Genomic DNA, 21,008 nt, shown 5'->3' on the forward strand with positions numbered 1-21,008 from the left:
TTTTAGCACTTTCCCACCAGCTTTTGGAACATTACCAGAAAGTTTCAAGTTGGCCAGCTAGTTCTTTTCTGCCTTGCAAACCTCATCAAAGTGGAGCTACCTCTGTTTGGACGTTCTCAATTGAATCCCGATAGTAAATGCTTGGGGCATCATTTTACTTTCACCTTTCCTTTTTCACTGGTTGAGCATCAGCATGTTAAAAAATTAGATCCAAATCTGACCGAATTGATGCGGATTCACATCATGCATGGTATGAGGACTGTCAGGCAAGAAAAGTTATTGAACTTTACTTTGAGAAAACATTCACTGACATTTTCAGATTGGCTTCATGAAAGAGAGCAAGTAGCCATTGACACCTCAAATTTCTGGTTGGTTCTTTATAAATATCGTTTATTTGTTCCACTCCTCCCATGGTGCACTCTGGTTTTTGGCAATTCACAGCTGGGTTGGCGGAGGGAAATTGTTTATCCATGCCTTCTATTACAACCTCACACAACTGCGTCTGGAACTTTTATTAGATACTGCGGTAGGATGATACATTTACCTCAGGCAGAGAACATCTGTGCGAATATTTCAAGTGGTTTAGGACTCGCCTTTTATTTGCTATGCATTTTCCCACACAATCACCTAAGCTCACGCGAGAAGTCAAATGTACATGGCTCCAAACAACTGCTTTTGTACAAGATTCCTTTGCTGATCACTACGCTGAGGCTTTTTCCAGTAGCTAGCTAATGGGGAAAAGAGGTTAGCCACCTGTTTCTGCTTCAAAGTCTAATGAATGTTGTTCTACGGCATGTTTCTATGCATTTCTTTCCAAGAATGTTGTGATGGATGCTTATTATTGACTAGTCACTTTTGAATGACAACCATGTCATAAATCATAATGCTCTGTCCTGCACATTTATATGGAGGAATCTGTTTGACAGTTCATGACTGGCTGATCTACTTACCATTATGGAAGTCAGACGCAACAAAGTTGAACCAGGGTTGAGATCAGCTTCTAAGAACTCAAAAATACTGCACGGGAGTGCCACCAAGTGCTCATGATGCAAAAGAGTACAGGATACCATTTTCTCTTCAAAATATTTTACAGTCAGTTTAGTAAGAACGACTATCATTACTTTATTCCAACTATAGCACCTGAATAAAACTAGCTACCCAAAGTCTTCATTAGTCAGACTTGTCACGATTTACTGCTGCAGCATCAGAAACGTTCACTGGCTTTTCAGAGGTTCCTAACTGTTGCAGAAAGGATTAAAATAAGTCAACATTTAAAGGAAAAGGAACAAGCGAGCACAGAGACATTGGAAATGCAGTCTCCCAGGGGCTCATACTAACAAATCATGGAGCAATAGAGCAAGTCTAGAGAATCATGGATCATAATTTAGTCATGACTACAAAGAAAGGTGTATTTTCACGTGCGTGTGCATGTGCTCGTTGGTGCTCACTCATGTACATGATCCTATCATATAGACACTAGAAAGTTATTCCTGGGATAGTCCTATGCAGAAGGAGAATCAAACACAGACATGGACAGGCAATATGGCGTTTAGCAATTCCTGAACTCAAGCCCCATAAAGGTTCTTGAGAACATTAATTCATAGTTTCATATCATATGCAACTTGGATCTTATGCACCATTCCAGCTGACAAGCTTTGGACACTTGAAACAAGTAGACTCGCCCAACCATAAGAAGTTCCCGTTGCCTGATCAATGGTGTTGTTAATGACGGGACAACTTCCACTAGTTGTGACGCATATAGCAAATGCTCATCATCTTCTTAGATGCTTCAGTATCTAAAATCCATAACATGAATTTCATGGCCCATTTTAGTCATGGATCAAAAGTCTTAAGTATAGAATATTTTAATAATTTTCTCATTTTTTTCTCAAGAGTCAACAAACGGTGCCTAACTGCATAAACAAATTTTATAAAATCCACAAGTTGCAGAGAGTTAGAGTATGAATGCAAAAAACATGTGGTTGCAGACCAAGTAAATATAACCAATGAAGACAGCTTCAAAATAACAAGGGCAAGACCAAGCTGTGTTATGTGAAAGTCATAACTTGCAAATATTCAATGATGATATCTCTTCAGGACACAAGGAGGGCACTAGCAGATATTCATCTTACATATTTGGAACATCCTCAGTGGGTCTTCTGCTTCTACCATAAGCCAGACTTTTTAGAGCAGAGAAGTAATGGAGAAAGATCGGTAAAACTAATTTTGTTTACAGGTATCAGCACAAGATTAATCACCAATCGTTGACTTCTTGAGATTTTCTTTTCTAATAATTTTTTTTTGTTTCCCTTTAACTAGCAAAGCGGAGATTTCCATTAAAATGTTACAAATTCTGTTGTAAATGAAGCACTTGCACAAATACAAGCAATAGTGTAAAGCATCATAACCCTAGTCTTTTGAGGAATTTCAAGTCACTAACACGTAACTTGGATAAAGAAATGAAGAATGGATCTTTTGAGATTGCCATATTTGGTGGAAAAAAAGAGGAACAAACACAAGGTGAAGGATCCAAGGTAAGCAGGGCTGCAGGGCATTGGAAAAAAAAAAAAGAAACAATAGTTTATATTTTATTCATAAATTTACAATTTATCCAACCAATTGTTACTATAAATGTTTAAATTAAAATACCATAAGTGCAGGAAGCAGTAGCTAAAGCATGCCCAAAGAAAGGAAACAAAGAAAGAGTATTTGCTATGTGAAAAGGTAGGAAAGAACAGCCAGGGGAATAAAATGCAAACACAACACACAAGGAGTATAAGAGATCACTAATTTTTTTAAAAAATGAGTCCCAAGCAGATGCAACAGGACAGTGCTGCCGAGGGGGGGAAATAAAATAGCAGCTGTCAGTTCACAGGAACTTAAACATTTGATAAAGCAGAAGCTATCAAATCCTAGTTTTTGTAGCTACCAAGTCTTTAAGGTTAAAATGCTAAGTCCATCTCCCAATGGAAATGCAAAGGTAAGAGGGCCTCACTTCCATTTCCAAATGAATTAGCTAACGAGGAAGCTGCCATCTCCCAAAGGACCATCATCAGTTAGTTTAACAAACATTTTACCAAATGCACATACTTGCATCCCTGATACTAGTTTCAAAACAAAGCAACAATTTCTTAGACGGGATAACTGCATTACCATTTACTGTTTCCACAATATTTGTATTTCTCCTACTATGCCAGAGGAAAGCGCATTCTTTAAGGGCAAGTTTGATAGCAGGGAAGAATTTAACGTGATAAATTTACCATAGTAAATTTTTCTGAAAAAATTTACAGGATGAAATTTCTCCCTCTTCCAATCTGAGTTCCTGTTTGATGCACAGGAAGAATCTAACCTGGTGAATTTAACTATGTTTGATGCACAAGGCAGTTTTTTGCAAGGTAAAATTAACCCTGTTTGATGCACAGAATAGAAAAATTGAGAGACTTTTTCAGAACTGTTAGTAGTAGTTGTCTTTTTTCCTTCTCCTCCCCAATTTAGACCTCCAACTCGATCCCTAGAGCTTGTTGGTTCACCTATATTGCCAGCTTTTGCAGGCTGCAAATGGAAGCTAGGGCTCAACGGCGGTCTGGTATTGCCTTAGCTTGTAGATGTGCCATATGCCACTGCGGCAGAGGAACCAAGTCGCTTGCTTTTTTTATGCTACTTTGCCAAATCTATTTGGTGGCACATTTCCACTTGGTTTGAGGTTCCAAGAATTCCAACCAAGGATGTCTATATGTGCTGAATTATGGTGGTGGTTTAAAGGAAGATTTTCGTGTGTAGAAATTAAAAAGTGCTGGCGTCCACTTGAGAGGGGCAGCGACGATGTGGCATGGTTCGGCAATGGTGGCCACTTGTTGGCATACTGTTAATGATTTGATCTCTTGTGAATCTCAGCTAGGCTGAAAGGGAACTCCTGCGAATTAGTGTGAAATGTCGGGTTTCTTTTCTTAACTACGGTAAAATTTAGCTTGTTGCGGTGTCTAGAAAATCTGAAAGCGTCATTTATGTCTATTAACAATTTAACATCTAACGGAGAGATCAAACGGGCTTTCTGCCTTTATCTAAAGATTTAAACACGAGTGATGGACAAGATCCCCATGCCGCCAAGGCGCAAAGGGGAGCTTGAGTCGGTGAGGGAGTCCGTGAGAAAAGAGCGAGGGATGGGGGAGGAAGGAGGTGGGTCTCGCCGGTACTGGCTGGTGAAGACGGAGGCCGGCGACTGGTCTTGGGCGGATCAAGCGACCAACGGTGGCGTTTCTCGATGGGACGGCGTAAGAAACACGCAGGCCCAAGGGTTCATGAAGGAGATGAGGGAAGGCGACTTATGCTTCTTCTATCACGGGCGGCAAGGCCAGGGAGGTTGTCGGAGTGACCAAAGTCATCAAGGAGTGGTATCTCTGCGAAGGCAATGACTGAGGAGCGGTGGACCTGGAGGCCTGTGGAGTGCAGCGAGAGAGGAGCCCTTCCGTCGACTGTGAGGGTGTAGCGAGAGAGAAGAGGGGAGACATTGAGAGCCCTAATGGCTCTAAAAAATGTCTCCACCAAAAAGTCGGTCCTGTGAGGACCGACTTTTTCACGGGCGAAATTTCACCCGATGACAAAGTAAATTTCGGGTGAAATTTCACTGTGTTTGTTGCTAAGAAGGGTGAACGGGTGGAATTTCATCCTTTCGTACGATTTTCAACCGATACACAGGATTTTTCTTGTGCATCAAATGGGCCCTAAATGTTTTTTCTGCCACTAGTTTTCTTCACAACTTCCAAATGATGTTCTAGTTTGTTAGTGACCTTCAAACCCCTGCACACAAACCTTTTACATCCACCAAATCCTCCAGGTTATGAATCTGCAATATCTATCAGCAAATAAATATTCTGAAGTAGCCCTTAGTGCTTCCTGACCTTGTGGGTTGCCTAGGAAGACTTTCTGTGAACTAACAAATCCTTAAAGTTGCATTAACTCTCCAAACTAGATCAAAATACATGCAGAGTTCTTAAGTTAAGCTATCCTAATTTGATGGTTATACAAGAATGACTCAATCACGGTTTGTCAAAAACTGGCGTAGGCCAAAATACCATGAATTGTGAAATTCTTAAATCCATTTATAATCATGCAACATGGAAGTCTTCCAAGTTCCAAGCTAAGAATTATTCTGTAACAGTACTATGTGCAATAAACAGTAACTACACAGGATAGCAGTCAGCACCTACTGCACAGGATAGCAGTTAGCACCTATATTGTCAATTGGTCAACCGCTTGAACTAGATGGTACTACATCGAAGAGATCAAATATATATATATATATATATATATAATGAATAAGAAGAAAAAATGAGCAGAGAGACAAAACAAGAAACAACAAAAGGGGAAGTTGTTCACATGAATTTCACGGTAAGAAAGGGCAGTTCATATTCATGTTGCATCTTATGCAGTTAAAAGCGGTCGCGGGTCTAGGCAGAAGAACCCATAAAAGGACGTAACTTGCGCTTAAGCAGTTCTGCTCAAAAGAAAAAAATGGAGAAATAAGAGAAGGGGCGTGAGGGGAGGCAAAGTGGGGGTGTTGGAAAAACTGCACCGCAGTCAATATATTAGAAGATAGAACAAGCAACAAAAAATTTTAAGAATAATATTTATTTGGCCGACTAGGTGCCTCGAACTAGGCGTCTAGATTACCGCCCAGTGCCTAGCTATACCTTTAACTACTACAGTAAACCCAAACGTAAGTAGAAGGGAAGATCTTGCATGAATGGCCCTCGTCGACTATTAGAAAAGCAAAGTCAACCTTCAGAAAAAAAAAGTAAATTCCGTTGTTTTTCTTCAAAAAGGATAAATATGAAAACTCAACAGAATACTTGTGTTTTGACAGCAAACAAATAGAATAAGTAGAATTTCAGATTCCTAAAGATACCATTTTCAGCCACTTTAATGTTTCACATCCTTACCGTCTTGAACTGTTGAAATTCAAGGGAAATGACCACTGACCCGTTAACAAAAGTTCAAGAAATCTATCAGGAATCAACACACATCTCATATGTGGGTTAATTCAATGTTCAACTAAAAATCCACGAAAGGAAAACCCTTTCTTTTTGCTCGGCTGCAACAGCAAGTCTAATTCAAATGCAAACACCAAACGGCGACAAAACCAACATACGTCAACTCATGAAATACAGGCAATTTCGTGCATAGCCAAAACCACAGCGAGGGTTATTGATTTTTAAGATCGAATGAACAAAAATCAGATGAACACGAAAAATTATGTCCCATGGCATGAAAAAGAAGACATCCATGAATACCTGTGCTGGGTGGGCGTTTGTAATACCACCCGTGGCTTGAGAAGAAGGCCGATAGGGACAAGCAGGTGGCGCCCTCTCCGGCTTCCTGTACTCCCAACCGAATAGTTTATACACCCTCGCCTGTCGGAAACACGAATCCGTTTAGACAGCATAGAATCGGAAAGAGAGAGAGAGAGAGAGAGAGAAAGAAAGGTTACCATTAGGAAATCGAACAGGAGGGGTAAGATATTGACAATAGGCACCAAGAAAAGTGGCAGCAGACATGCCAAGCAAACCTGCAAGATATCCCCGTCAACCTATATCAGATAGCAAAAAGAGAGAGAGAAGGAAAGAGAGAGAGAGAGAGATTCGCACCATGTCTAATAACCTCCAAAGACCAGCAGATCAGAGAGTGAGAGAGGAAGCCCCAAATCTGCACGGCCTTCCGATCGCAAATCCCTTTGGAAACGACCTGAGACAGCAAAAAGTCAGCCCCTGCCGTTTCCCTTACGTGAATAATGCCTTGGCCGTAGCTTCCACAAAGGTGCTCAAGATCTTAGGATATTCACAAAAGTACGCTCAACATTTGCACTATTTTGTTAACCTCTTCGTTGAAAAAAATTTACACAGGAGGCCTGAGTGTCACGGGCCGACTCCTTCGACCCGTGCGGCGCGGCAAACTCTCGTTAGTAAGCCGCAAGCCTTCACCTTCGTTTAAGTGGGCGCAGATCACTTGAACGCTTTCTCAAAAACAAAGACACAAAATACACAAGAGTGTCGAAAGAAAACTCGCAATATATTCATTTTAACAAGATAGTACATTACGAGGGAAGCAAGTAAGCTTTTCACTTCACTTACAAAGGTTGGCTGAAGCCACTTACAAAGTTCCCAAGCCGACCAACCAAAGCTAGAAACCCCAATATGAACAATTACAAAGGACCTTGGGAGGGTACTCCTACACAGATGAACACTCAAACTTACACCAAGATCCAAACATACACAAAAGAAATCAACTAAAACAAAAGGAAAGACTGTACAACCTCAGCCTCCGCCTTATTTGGGCTGACATCTCAAGCTCTAAAGAGTTCACAGCAAAGAGCCTGGCTTAATAATGAGCAATTAAGTCAGTGGCCATTAACCAAAACGCCAAAAATGTCACCTTCACTCTATTTTTTACTGAGATCCACTAAATGCTCATGCAAAAGGTTATTTCTAAATATTTTTAAACTTAGATTTATTTTAAGAGTTGATAGACAATTGGCAATGTCGATAGTGACAACACAACAGTTAAAAGCCTATGAAGACTTTGGAGGCTGATTTTGGTGGTGATGAAGCATTGGACAGAGGGAGTTGGATTTGGTATCAATTTGCCACCTTTTACTGTCTGGAATCTGATTCTTACCTACCTTCCAATGCATTCAGCTGTCCCATATCTGGGCGGATGCGAAAATAATAGCGAAACTGCTGTGAATTTCAAGATGGAAACTTGGTTCATGGAAGCCCCTTCTTTTTTACCCAACAAGCTGCTCCCATCACTCTCATTTTCTTCCTCTTCAAACTCCTACCACCTTCGGCGATGTTGGAAAACTTCCGGCCAAGTTGGTTGATGATGGCTGGAACGGGGACCTATGAACTGAGTAATGTCGGTCCGGTCATCGTCCGGCCAGCCATCAACCAGAAACGATAAAGAGAAATTTGCATGTAGTCACATGAACCCTTTTTTCCTTTGGCCAATGGGTAGCCAGAAAAGATATCCCCCTTCTTTTCCAAATTTTCACTTCACAATGTTGAAACTCTGCTTGCGGACTAAGAATACCATTCCAAGGACATTTTCGTGGAATATGTAAGACAGTTTTTGATGGCTCCAGTAACTTTTCTACAGATGCATTTTCTTAAAACAATAATACCAAAAGGTCATCACCATGGTATAATGGCTATGTTTAGTTGGTATGGATCAAGTACTTAGATTTTCCTTTTTCTTGCGTTTGACCTAATGGAGATAAAATATATATCACCAACTACACCAAGCACTGACCTTCTACTCATTTACAAACTGGCCTGTTTAAATCAAATATGAAGATGGGGAGGTCTCTCCCAGCAGATTTGCATCGGAAAATAACAAACATGAAGTCTGTGAGGTTAATGGCTCACATCACATTTGGTGGGAAGTTTTTGTAGATTAGCTTCTTGGCAGAAGCGAGCTAGCTCCAGTCGGTGAGTGATGGCAGACCGAGCTTTCCAATCTAATTTTCATTTCTGACATCCTGAGGCCATTGCACTTAGTTGCTTCTGTTGTTGTGGTCTTCCAGAATCCTGCTCCTATAACTTTGTGGAGCAAAAGCAACTCATGAAGAAGAGAAGCAAGGGTTCTCCTCTTAGTGAATGAAGATTTTCTAGATTTTATTTGCTCAGAGTAAGAGATGAGGAACATGGACAAAGTAATGCAGTATTTACTTTTGAGATATAGACAAAACAATGACGAAATAATTTCGTTTGGAGAACAAAGGACTAATAGCAGCAAATGTTTGCCGAATTTTCAGGAAAGCCAAAGAAAATAACACCTTTTTGTTAAGCATTAATACGGGTGTAGTAAAAATAAGCTTTTAGGGGGAAATAACTAAGATGTTTGACTGTGGTGCATTATTCTGAAAAATAAGACCATTTGCTAACAATCTGAAAGCTGACTGAGTCAAGTTCAGATGACCCAAGAAAGGGAGAACACAGAGAAAGAAAGACTGGAAAGCATAGTCATTGATGTATATCTATTTGAAAGCTACTTTCCCATGTAATATGATCACATAATGGCAAATACTGCAAGTTACCACATCCGTTCCATAGCAGATCTCCTTCTATTACATCACTGATTGGTCGTCTGCTCAAAAACACAACAGAGAATGGGAAGAACGATCAAAGAAAACATTGGGGACTCAGAATTTCAATGTTGGAATTTTATGCTGTTAGGATTGGGCATAAAAAAATCCTGGCATCGTGTCCTGTCACTGGTAGTTGGTGAGAGCTCCAGGCGGCTGGCCAAAAGGGATCAGTCTTCCCTTGGCACCGGAGAGATAGTACCATCAGGAGAGAGAGAGAGAGAGAGAGAGACCAAAAATTCACCTACCACCGGTGCTGGCAGATGACTATGGGCTATGCTCCTGTATCAGGAAAAGAAGTGGATCTTACATGCAAGTTGCTCGCAGAAATTTCACCACCTGGTGCCAATTCAACGGACACTAGGGAAAAGGAGAAGGGACAAGGGACAAGGGAGAAGGGGTTTCAGCTTGACTTGGGCGGTGGCATTAATCTTCGTGCTCACCTTACTAGGAGGTCAGTAAGGGCAACGGGTTCCAATCAATGCAATCCAACTTAATTCACTCGCGATTAACAAAGCTGTAAGTTATGCATGTCTTCATGATTCGCGCTACTGCAGGTATACTATCGAATTCATTTTGTCTGATGCATCAAAGACACGTTATGTAGACATTTGATTACTCTAGATTCTAGATCCTAAGATCTGATTTAACAAAGCGTTACCTTATGTTCTAACACACTGAATTTGAAAAACAATGAATTTAAGACCAAGGCCATCATTACGTCTTAAATCCAAAGACATTTCGCGGGAAGTATCTTAGCATGGAAAGGAAAAGCTATGCATTTACGCTGAAGGAAGGAAAGATTCTCACTACATAAAGAAAGCACGTGGTTTCAGTCTTACGAAACCACGCTGCCCTGTAAAACTAGCTTCGCTTGTGAAAACATGGAAACAGAGAGAGTGCAATTTAAAAAAAATCGAAAACTGTAAGACTGCATCGTCTGGCTCTAAGAGCCGGTCATTTTCCTGCCGGCCATCGATTGGAAATGACAACATCAACAACCTTAGCTACATCACATCTTCCACCCGGTGAGTGGCCAAAAGTTATTTAACATTTTTTCCGAAAAAGACTTCCTTTTTTCTACAACATTCGATTTTCACATGTAAACGAAATTAAAAACCGGTTTTAGGCAAACCTGGTTTAGGAAAAACCTGGTTTGTAGGCAAAACCTGATTCATTATACCAGAAATTTTTGCCCTTTATCATCCAAACGGAGCCTTAGCATGATTAGCTAACTCCAAAGTCCAAGCCGCATGTGTGGATGCCTGTGCCCGCGCGCACACACGAACATTGCAAGCCAAATAAAACGAAAATTCAATCGTTTGATGAGTGAAGTAGACACGGAGAAGTCACCGAACGGAGAGGCGAGGAACATCACCTAAGTTTTCTGAATCACAATCAAATTACCAGAACTGTTGGGTCGGGTCCAGCCTCAAAAGAGGACCCGACCCGGCCCGTCACTTAAGTGACGGGCGGGTGAAGGAGAAGGCACCCGATGGTGCCCCTCCCTCTCGCGACGCCTCACACATCTCTCTCTCTCGTTTTTCATTTGGGGAAAAAGAAGAGGGTTTCCTCTTGTGGCTGCTCACATCAAGAGGAGAGGAAGAAGAGAAAGGCAAGGAGGAGAAGAAGGAGAAATCGCAGCAAGGTGCGTGGGTCGATTGGCACGCCAAGAAGAAAGAGGAAAGACAAAGAAGAAAGAGAAAATGAAGGGAGTCTTCATTGGGTGATTTCTTTCTTGAATCTTTGGAGCTCTTTCTTTCATTCGTATAAGAGATATATATTGCTCTCTTGAGTTCACTGTTTTTCTTAAAACAGTAGGGATATTGTTGCTCGTGTATTTGGCTCCTTTTCTTGATATATAGAAAGTCTCTCTTGCCCGTGGTTTTTTACCCCATTATTGGGGGTTTTTCCACGTAAATTGGTGTCTCCTTTTTCTTGCATCTCTAGCATATATTTTGATATATATTGCTGCAACATTGGTGTTGGAATCTCGATCTTATGCACGCTGCCCTGTAATTCCGTTTTTCAGCAGTTTTGTGGTGGTTTGCCCTATTTTATTGTTGTTCAAGCATTCTTGTTGGGGGACACGACTATAACAAAGTGGTATCAGAGCCAGGTTAGCACCAGGTTAGCACCAAGTTAGCGCCAGGTTAGCGCCAGCGTGGTTGTGAGCATTCTTATTAAAGGATGGAGTCGACCCCTACTAGAATGGTCTCTTTAAATGGAAACAATTGGACTATATGGAAAGCGAAAATGGAAGATTTGCTGTATTGTAAAGACCTGTATGCACCAATTGAGAACCAAAAGCCAGCGAATATGACAGATGAAAAATGGAAGTTATTGGACAGGAAAACCATTGGCACCATCAGACAATGGTTAGATGACTGTGTTTTTCATTTGGTATCCGCAGAGACGAGCGCTAAGTCGTTATGGCAGAAGTTGCATGATCTTTACGAGAGGAAAACAGCTGGGAACAAGGCTTTCTTGATTAGGCAATTGGTAAATCTGAAACTTAGAGAGGGAAAACCAGTGTCAGAGCATTTGAATGAAGTACAAAGCATAATCAATCAGTTGTCAGCCATGAAAATGATATTAGATGATGAGTTACAGGCACTCTTGTTGCTCAGTTCTCTTCCCGACAGTTGGGAGACTTTAGTTGTTTCTTTGAGCAACTCCGCTCCAGATGGTGTGCTTACGATGAAGCATGTAACCAGCAGCATTCTAAATGAAGAAACAAGGAGAAAGTCTCTTGGTACTGGTAGCTCGCAAGTGCTAGTGATGGGAGACAGGGACAGACAGAAGAACCGTAACAAATGGCAAGACAGATCAAAATCCAGGTCCAAATCAAGACCAAAGATGACAGGTAAATGCTTTCACTGTGGTATTCCAGGGCACAAGAAGATTGATTGCAGAAAATGGAAAGAAGAAAAAGAGCAGAAAAAGAAGATTCAAGAGAATGTGAAGCCAAAAGAGTACACTGCAGTTGCTTCAGATGATGAGGTAGTGTTATTTTTATCTGAAGAAAATGATTGTCTTACAGTTCAGAATGGTGATTCTACATGGATTTTAGATACAGGGGCATCATATCATGCCACACCATGTAGAGAGTTATTCTTATCCTACAGAGCAGGTGATTTTGGAGTAGTTCACATGGGCAACAGTGACACTTCGAAGATTGTTGGGATAGGAGATGTTTGCATTCAGACGAGCACAGGATGCAAGTTGACTTTGAGAGATGTGAGACATGTTCCAGACTTGAGAATGAATTTGATTTCTGCAGGAAGACTAAGTGAAGATGGATATTGTACTTCGTTTAGTCAGACAGGTTGGAAACTTACCAAGGGGGCACTAGTGTTGGCTAGAGGTGACAGATTTGGCTCTTTGTATGGGATGAAGTCTCGAATCAGTAGTGTAGATGTCAATGCAGTTACTGGTGGTACTTCGTCAGATTTGTGGCATAAGAGGTTAGGTCACATGAGTCAAAGAGGAATCGACTTGCTTACCAAGAAGAATTTGTTACCAAAGGCAGATGGTGCACAGATATCTCCATGTGATCATTGTTTGGTTGGTAAGTTGCATCGAGTTTCCTTTCAGAAAAAGCGCTCTTCAAAAACTAAACATGTTTTAGATTTAGTTTATTCAGATGTATGTGGACCTATAAATGTGACATCTAAAGGTGGAGCATCCTATTTTGTTACATTTATTGATGATGCATCTAGGAAGGTGTGGGCCTTTACAATGAAAAGCAAAAGTGAAGTAAGTAGCATCTTCATGACTTTTCATGCAGCGGTTGAGCGCGAGACTGGTAAGAAGATGAAGAGACTGCGTACAGATAATGGTGGTGAGTACATAGCATCTTCTTTACGAGATTATTGTTTAAAGCATGGTATTAGACATGAAAAGACAGTTCCTTATACTCCACAGCATAATGGAGTTGCAGAAAGGATGAATAGAACAATAATCGAGAGAGTTAGAAGTTTGTTATCTAGCTCTAAGTTGCCAAAATATTTTTGGGCAGAGGCAATGCGTACTGCAGTTTATTTAATAAACAGGTCTCCTTCAGTGCCTCTAGATGGAGACATTCCACAGAGAGTTTGGTCAGATGAAGAAGTTAAGTATGATCACCTCAGAGTTTTTGGTTGCAAAGCTTTTATGCATGTACCTAAAGAACATAGGACCAAACTAGATGATAAAGCTATTCCTCTGATATTTCTTGGTTATGCAGATGATGAATTTGGTTACAGGTTATGGGATCCAAAGAATGACAAAATCTACAGGAGTCGTGATGTTGTCTTCAGAGAGGATCAGACTATTGAAGATGTCATGGGAGACACGAAGTCAGGTGTGAATGCTAGTGGTGTTCATGAGCCAACCTATGCAGAACCTGAAGAACTTTCATCTGAGCATGGTGAGACTGATGAAGATGTAGAGGAAGAAGAAAGAGAGACAGATGAGCAGTATACAGATGGCAGCCCTATAGAGACTCAAACTGATTATGAGCATGAGTTGGAGGGGGAGCTTCCTTCGCATTCAGAGCCAATTGAGGAGCAATTGGGTAGAGGTAAAAGAACACGTATACCATCTACTAGATATTCTACTGATGAATATATTATGTTTACAGATAGTGGAGAGCCAGAATGCTATGCAGAGGTGCTAGATGATGTGCATAAAGATGAATGGATTAAAGCTATGAAGGATGAGATGAATTCTTTATACAAGAATCACACTTTTGATTTGGTAGAGCTACCAAAAGGTAAGAAAGTGTTGCAGAACAAGTGGGTCTACAAGCTTAAAAATGAAGGTCAAGGCAAGTTGAGATACAAAGCTCGGTTAGTGGTGAAAGGTTTCAAGCAGGAAAGAGGTATTGATTTTGATGAAATTTTTTCTCCTGTTGTTAAAATGTCATCTATCAGGGTAATACTTGGTTTGGTGGCTTGTCTAGACTTGGAGTTGGAGCAGTTAGATGTAAAAACTGCTTTTCTTCATGGAGATCTAGAGGAAGAAATCTACATGACACAACCAGAAGGTTTTGTGGTTGCCAGGAAGAAACACATGGTTTGTAAGTTGAAGAAAAGCTTGTATGGACTTAAACAAGCACCTAGACAGTGGTACAAGAAATTTGATGCATTTATGATAAATCAAAAGTATCGCAGGTCAGCTGTAGATCATTGTGTCTACATCAGAGAGTTCTCATCAGGTAGCTTCATTATCTTATTGTTATATGTAGATGACATGCTTATTGTTGGACAGGATTGTCAATTGATTAGCCAATTGAAGATCGATATGGGCAAGTTCTTTGATATGAAAGACTTGGGGCCATCACAACAATTGTTAGGCATGAGGATTGCTCGTGATAGGAAGACCAAGAGGTTGTGGTTATCACAAGAGAAATACATTGAGAAGGTGCTTAACAAGTTCAACATAAAAGATGCCAAAACTGTAAGTACACCTTTAGCAGCACATTTTAAATTGAGAAATGAACAATGTCCTTTTTCAGTAGATGAGAAAGAAAGAATGGAGAATGTTCCATATGCCTCCGCAGTAGGGAGTCTCATGTATGCTATGGTTTGCACACGCCCAGACTTGGCTTATGCAGTTGGTGTAGTTAGCAGGTTCTTGTCAAATCCAGGCAAGGAGCATTGGGCAGCAGTGAAGTGGATCCTAAGGTATCTGAAAAGTACTTGTACTTACTGTTTATGTTTTGGTGAATCTAATCCAGAGATACAAGGATTTGTTGATGCAGACATGGCAGGTGACTTGAACTCTAGGAAGTCTCTTTCTGGTTATGTTTTTACTTTTGCAGGGGGAGCTGTATCATGGCAGTCCAGGTTGCAAAAGTGTGTTGCTCTTTCCACTACAGAGGCAGAATATATTGCAGCAACTGAAGCTTGTAAAGAGTTGTTGTGGATGAAGAGTTTTCTTCATGACATAGGCCTTAGTCAGAAGACCTATGTGTTGCATTGTGATAGTCAAAGCGCTATACATTTGGCGAAGAATTCAGCGTTCCACTCAAGGACCAAGCACATTGATGTTAGATATCATTGGATTCGTGATGTGCTTGAGCAGAAATTGATTCAGTTAGAGAAGATACAGACAGAGAAGAATCCTGCAGATATGATGACGAAGTCTCTACCTAGAGAGAAGCATGACATGTGTAGAGACTTAGTTGGGATGACTGCCTTTAAGGCAGTGTATTAATTTTTGTTCATTTTGCAGGTATGATCCCTCTCTTGAGGCTGGAGGGGGAGTTTGTTGGGTCGGGTCCAGCCTCAAAAGAGGACCCGACCCGGCCCGTCACTTAAGTGACGGGCGGGTGAAGGAGAAGGCACCCGATGGTGCCCCTCCCTCTCGCGACGCCTCACACATCTCTCTCTCTCGTTTTTCATTTGGGGAAAAAGAAGAGGGTTTCCTCTTGTGGCTGCTCACATCAAGAGGAGAGGAAGAAGAGAAAGGCAAGGAGGAGAAGAAGGAGAAATCGCAGCAAGGTGCGTGGGTCGATTGGCACGCCAAGAAGAAAGAGGAAAGACAAAGAAGAAAGAGAAAATGAAGGGAGTCTTCATTGGGTGATTTCTTTCTTGAATCTTTGGAGCTCTTTCTTTCATTCGTATAAGAGATATATATTGCTCTCTTGAGTTCACTGTTTTTCTTAAAACAGTAGGGATATTGTTGCTCGTGTATTTGGCTCCTTTTCTTGATATATAGAAAGTCTCTCTTGCCCGTGGTTTTTTACCCCATTATTGGGGGTTTTTCCACGTAAATTGGTGTCTCCTTTTTCTTGCATCTCTAGCATATATTTTGATATATATTGCTGCAACATTGGTGTTGGAATCTCGATCTTATGCACGCTGCCCTGTAATTCCGTTTTTCAGCAGTTTTGTGGTGGTTTGCCCTATTTTATTGTTGTTCAAGCATTCTTGTTGGGGGACACGACTATAACAAGAACTTCAGGCTACATATCAGAGTAGTTCTCATTCTTTCAAATCTAATGAATTATTCATTGCCGTTCTACTCTATGCAGAAATGCAAAAGACATTACTCTGACATCCCTTTTGAGGAGAACCAATGAATGAAGCGTCTTACAAGGAATGTCAGAACATATAGAAAGTAAACAGAACAATGTTTCTTGCATCTTAAACGCAAACTACAGAGATGCACAAGTATACGAGTTCATCTTGGTATTTTGTGAACTGCCCGCTATCAGAAACCAAAGAAAATCCATGATCCACAATGCTTATAGAGCTACTTGAAAAGCAAGGGTCGTAAATTATGCAATCATTGCTCTCAGAAATAATTACATGGCATGTAAAAAACGACACAAAGTTCTTGTAGAGGAAAACGACATGTTTGTCAAATGCAGGGTAACCTTCTACAGATTACGATTCTCAACAAAAGACCAACATGATAACCTTCCTCGTTTATCATTTAGCAAGCATCATTTCTATGTTTTTGTTACAAATTTCCTACCAGTTGAGAGTTGCGACTCAAGGCCCAAACATTTGGTAAACAACTAATTACATAAATCAACCTTCCTCTAAAAGAAAGGTGATATATTTGCAGAAGAAAACAGATCAGATGTCTAACACCTGACAGCTAACCAGCTCAGAAGAACCGAAGTGCTTACTGGCAACGGTTATCCATGTATCTTCCCCTGACTCAGTTGATGCCTCTGTAACATTAGAAGGTTTGTATGGTAAAGATGACGGCGATTGAGATGATGATGACGACGATGATGATGATGATGATGCCGACCAGGAAGAAGAAGACGGAGATGCAGATGTTGAAGGGTATGAATCACAAGACTTGCACAGATCGGCCTGGAGGATTGCAATATCATGGTTGGCATCTTTTGTGACAACATGAAGTTTACCAAGAAAACCAGCGAGTAGGTATGGAGATTCAGAATCAGTGAAATCGATGACAGGAACACGCCCCAAGACTACCCGCCAAGCATCCTCCTGATGATCATATATCTTGATCCTGCCACTGTCCAAGGAACTTGAAGGATCCAATGCATACAGTTCTCCGTCGACCACAACACTCAACTTAGTCCCTGCTTGCCGAGCAGGCCAGCCCTCCCCCATTCCGTTTGGCATCTCAGTCCATGCGTTTGCTTCTGGATCAAAGATCTCACCACCAACGTCCACAAAGAAAGGCCAGGAGTACAAGCTCTGGGGGACACATAACCTTCCTCTATAGGAGGCCATTCCTGTTGCAATGGGCTTCAGCATGTCTGCCAAGAATGCAGTTGGCAACACCTGAGCTCTGGAAAATGGCATGCTTGGAACCTGCTGCCAGCTCTCCGTTTTAGGGTCGAAAACTTCAGCAGATTGCAGAGGGGTGAGCCCTCCTTTTGCCCTGCTAACACCTCCGACAACATAAAGCTTGTTGTTCAGGAGGCCAGTCTTACAATAAGCCCTTCCGACACTCATTGAGCTCACTTCACTCCATGCATTTACACAAGGATCATAGCGCCAAACACATTTCATGGCAGAAGCCCGTGAAAATCCCCCCAACACGTAGAGGCAGCCATCAACAGCACCAATTGAACAACCACAGAACGGCATTCTCTCAAAAGAATCCCTCCGTCCAAGCCATCCCTTGATGACATCCGCTATCCTCAGGCTGGAACCTACAACACTCCATGTCCGCAGCCCAGAGAAAATCTTACTAGGGTCATCGTCTTCATAATTGGCTTCCGGCATTGGTGGCAACCTCTGCCATTTGCCAGACAATGGATCAAAGGCATGCCATGAGAGCTTATCTTCATCAATTTTGGTCAGTACGTAAAGCCATTCTTCGGTGGTGCCGAGCTCTTTCCTTATACTGTAAACTTCAGTACCTGTGAGAGCAGCCTTCCAGCTCCGAGAAACCAATCTCAAATTCAAGTAGCATATACGAGGCAGCCTTGCAAGAATCTGAACTGATATCTCATCTGGTAGGCTAGGGATGAGCCGGGGGTGCTCACCCAAGCATGTATCACCGCAGGATAGCCGACGACGCTTGCTCGGTTCGGCCTGAGGATCTGCACAGTAATCCATCGTCGAGTTCCTGCTCCCAGCCAAGCTCAGTAATTGCCCCATCTCAGTTTCTTCACAATTCGAAACTGTCAGCACCACGACAGCTGCGCTGGCAACAAAATTGATTGCTGAAAAAGATCAATCAATCACTGAAAGATTTTAGAACCGGACACCGTAAAATTCTTGACCGTCTAATAGTAGGAGCACATGCGCCCATTGGATATCCATCAACCAGCATCAAACTCCTGTTTCAAGGCGCATAAAAACGAAACCAAGACCGATGCCTAGCGAAAGGGAATTCAAAAGGTTACAGGATCATTTCCGGAGGAACCACAAGTCACCACCAACAAGTTATCGAGATTCGTAACTTAAACAGAAACTGAAAAGCAGATTTCTCATTATTATAAATTCAAGAAATCATTTCCGCCATTACACACTCCCTCTCGAATGTCAAATTCAGAGAGAGAGAGAGAGAGAGATCTTTCGCCCAATATCTTCGAGACAGAAGTGTAATAAAGCAGAGAGGAATCATCCCCTAAAGAGACCCAGAATTGAGGAGATACCGTCTCACAGAAGAGAACATGCACACCCCCAAAATCAAATCAAATCATCCAACGAACCATTAACAGGAAAATAGAAAATAAAAGATTGGGCAGAAACCCTATAGCGATAAGGCCAAGATCGACGCTCCTAATATATGCACTGGACGAGGAAGGGAAGAAGCAGATTGGGAGGAAAAGGGGGTGAAAGACGGGTGCGAAAATTCTTATGACGAGGGAGGGAAGCAGCCCCGTCCAAAAATTCCATGAGAGAGATAACGAGGAAGGACAAAGAGATTTACCTGAACAGAGAGCCTCAATTTCGAGGAAGCATGCCCGCCCTCTCTCGCTCTCTGCCCCCCTCCCCTCTCTCTCTCTCTCTCTCTCTGAACGAGAGAATGCTACAACGACGTCGTCGGCTTTCTAATGAACCTCTGCCTGCCTAAAATCTACGTAAAACTTCAGTTGATGGACTAACTTTTAGCCATAATTCCAGTTGCCGTTCACTTTTGTTAGTTTTCAGAAACATCCTCACTTCAAGCTGCTGCCAAATGTGGATCTCGGGGTTAAACGTTATCATTTTTACGCTGGACGGATGAACTTTGGCAATTGACACATGAAACTAAAAAAAATTGAGTAGATAAATTGAGGATGGTCAAGATATTATTAAATTTTTTTTTTTTATTTTACATATATATTAAATCTATTGCAAATTGTTAAGATTGTTAGGCTTAAATCAATAATTGAAAAGTGAGTGCATGATAATAATAGAGAGAACAACTTGTTCTCCAAAAGGTAATGTAAATAATGTTTTCTTTATGAGTTAGGTTTAACCCCATATATTTAAATTGAATTAGGAGGGTAGTGGGCAGGTTGTCTGATCTATGCCTTGTATAATCCCTCTCATATCAGAGATAGGATTTCATAATGCATTTCTCCACATTAAGGCCCGAGCAGATAACCTTCTGCAGTTTTTACTTGCTTGAGAAACGCTTCTTCAAATTTGTATGTCAACATATATGACTTTTTTAGTGTTAAAAATATTAGACTTTTTTATGATCCCCTCTGATTTTTTACTCATTTCATATGGTTTTTTACTCTCTCTTTTTTTTGTTTTATGATTCTTGAACATTTTCACTTTCCTCTCCCTCAACAAATCGTTCTGCAAATATATTCTGGGCTGCCCAAAGATGGCATATGTGCTGGAGTATCGTGTTCCTCATTAAATCAATACTTGAAAATTCGCAAGGCATTTGAAATGCATCTTTAGCATCTGTAATCTAAATTAAAAATTCATGAGCCAATTGGGTCAGGTTGAATTAATGTCCAAGCAGAATCATAAAAAAAAAAAAAAAACTGTCTATATAGACCAAATGACATCAAACTCTGTTTTATTTCCATACGTGGACATGCAAAGATCACCTAACTTATGATACCCTTGAAAAATAACTTCTTCTTCCAATTACGATTTTGCTTGCATTTATTTCTTGTCATGGTAACTATTTTAGTTGAGTAACAATTGGATTTTTAACTTTGAGCTCAAAATGACCTGCGGATGCAAATGGATTGGGTATACCCAATTATCCATCTGATTTGAATTTCTTTAGTTTAGATTTGGTAAATCAATTTAGATTCCGCAACTAATCAGATTTAGATTCGATATGAATTTTATTACTGAATCTGAATTGGAGTTGTGTGATTGAGATTGAGTAGAGATCCAACTAAATTACGTAAAAAAGTGGGAAAAAGGAAAAGGAAACCGGTTGGTGAGCTGTGTGGATCTGTCCCTTTTTCAAGGTTGGACTGTGCCTATGTCCAAAAACCTTGAAAAAAAGGAGACCGTCCATGGGATAAAGACCAAAAGGTTGGTCTCCAGGTGAAATTCTTTGCAGGAGATGACGTCCTTTGAACGCTATATGGAGAAGGTTAACCGTTGACGCCATTACAGATCGCGAGGACCAGTTCGCTGTGAGACGAGAAAAAAACAGCCGAACGTTTTGAAACGGCAATTCGTGCCCTAGATAAGTAGGGAAGACGAGGTTGAAGCTTTCTCTTTTTTTTTCTTCTGAATTTTAAATTTTAAGGTTATTTTGATATTTGAGATGAACTTACAGTTAATCCCTCAATTTGAATTGTCATGACATAGATGTCAGCTTTACATTCTAATTATATATATATATATATATAGAGAGAGAGAGAGAGAGACTATGTTCTCAATCCCAATAAAATATTATCCTTTTCTTCATTTTTTAATAACTGAGACATTGGTAGGGTTATATGAACCATTCAAGTATTAATGCTACGCATTAT

General features: G+C 40.9%; 2 protein-coding genes across 5 annotated transcripts; both read right to left on the reverse strand.

The window, feature by feature from the left end:
- Nucleotides 1-1,044: 1,044 nt before the first annotated feature.
- Nucleotides 1,045-6,796, reverse strand: LOC116258334 (uncharacterized). The gene is made up of 4 exons (XM_031635433.2): nucleotides 6,645-6,796; nucleotides 6,488-6,565; nucleotides 6,291-6,410; nucleotides 1,045-1,239 (listed from the first exon to the last, which is right to left on the reverse strand). The coding sequence occupies exons 1-4, from the start codon at nucleotides 6,645-6,647 to the stop codon at nucleotides 1,171-1,173; spliced, it is 270 nt and encodes an 89-aa protein (XP_031491293.1). The 5' UTR covers nucleotides 6,648-6,796; the 3' UTR covers nucleotides 1,045-1,170.
- Nucleotides 6,797-16,541: 9,745 nt separating this feature from the next.
- Nucleotides 16,542-19,110, reverse strand: LOC116259273 (F-box/kelch-repeat protein At1g22040). Of its 4 annotated transcripts, none has more exons than XM_031637004.2 (2): nucleotides 19,001-19,110; nucleotides 16,542-18,287 (listed from the first exon to the last, which is right to left on the reverse strand). In XM_031637004.2, exon 2 carries the CDS (start codon nucleotides 18,220-18,222, stop codon nucleotides 16,711-16,713), a length of 1,512 nt encoding a protein of 503 aa, XP_031492864.1. In that variant the 5' UTR covers nucleotides 18,223-18,287; nucleotides 19,001-19,110; the 3' UTR covers nucleotides 16,542-16,710. The 4 variants fall into 4 exon arrangements, with proteins under 4 accessions (XP_031492864.1, XP_031492865.1, XP_031492866.1 ...); XM_031637005.2 differs by having other exon boundaries at nucleotides 16,542-18,263; nucleotides 19,001-19,104; XM_031637006.2 differs by having other exon boundaries at nucleotides 16,542-18,268; nucleotides 19,001-19,104.
- Nucleotides 19,111-21,008: the final 1,898 nt, after the last annotated feature.

This window comes from Nymphaea colorata, chromosome 8 (assembly GCF_008831285.2).
Source record: "Nymphaea colorata isolate Beijing-Zhang1983 chromosome 8, ASM883128v2, whole genome shotgun sequence".
Taxonomy (NCBI): Eukaryota; Viridiplantae; Streptophyta; class Magnoliopsida; order Nymphaeales; family Nymphaeaceae; genus Nymphaea; species Nymphaea colorata.

Coding starts and splice junctions, on each gene's coding strand:
- LOC116258334 (XM_031635433.2), bottom strand. Junction 6,411..6,487: donor TCCTGTTCGATTTCCTAATG/GTAACCTTTCTT, acceptor TGTTTCCGACAG/GCGAGGGTGTATAAACTATT. Junction 1,240..6,290: donor CAAACGCCCACCCAGCACAG/GTATTCATGGAT, acceptor TTTCTGCAACAG/TTAGGAACCTCTGAAAAGCC.
- LOC116259273 (XM_031637004.2), bottom strand. CDS start 18,222: ATGGGGCAATTACTGAGCTTGGCTGGGAGCAGGAACTCGACGATGGAT.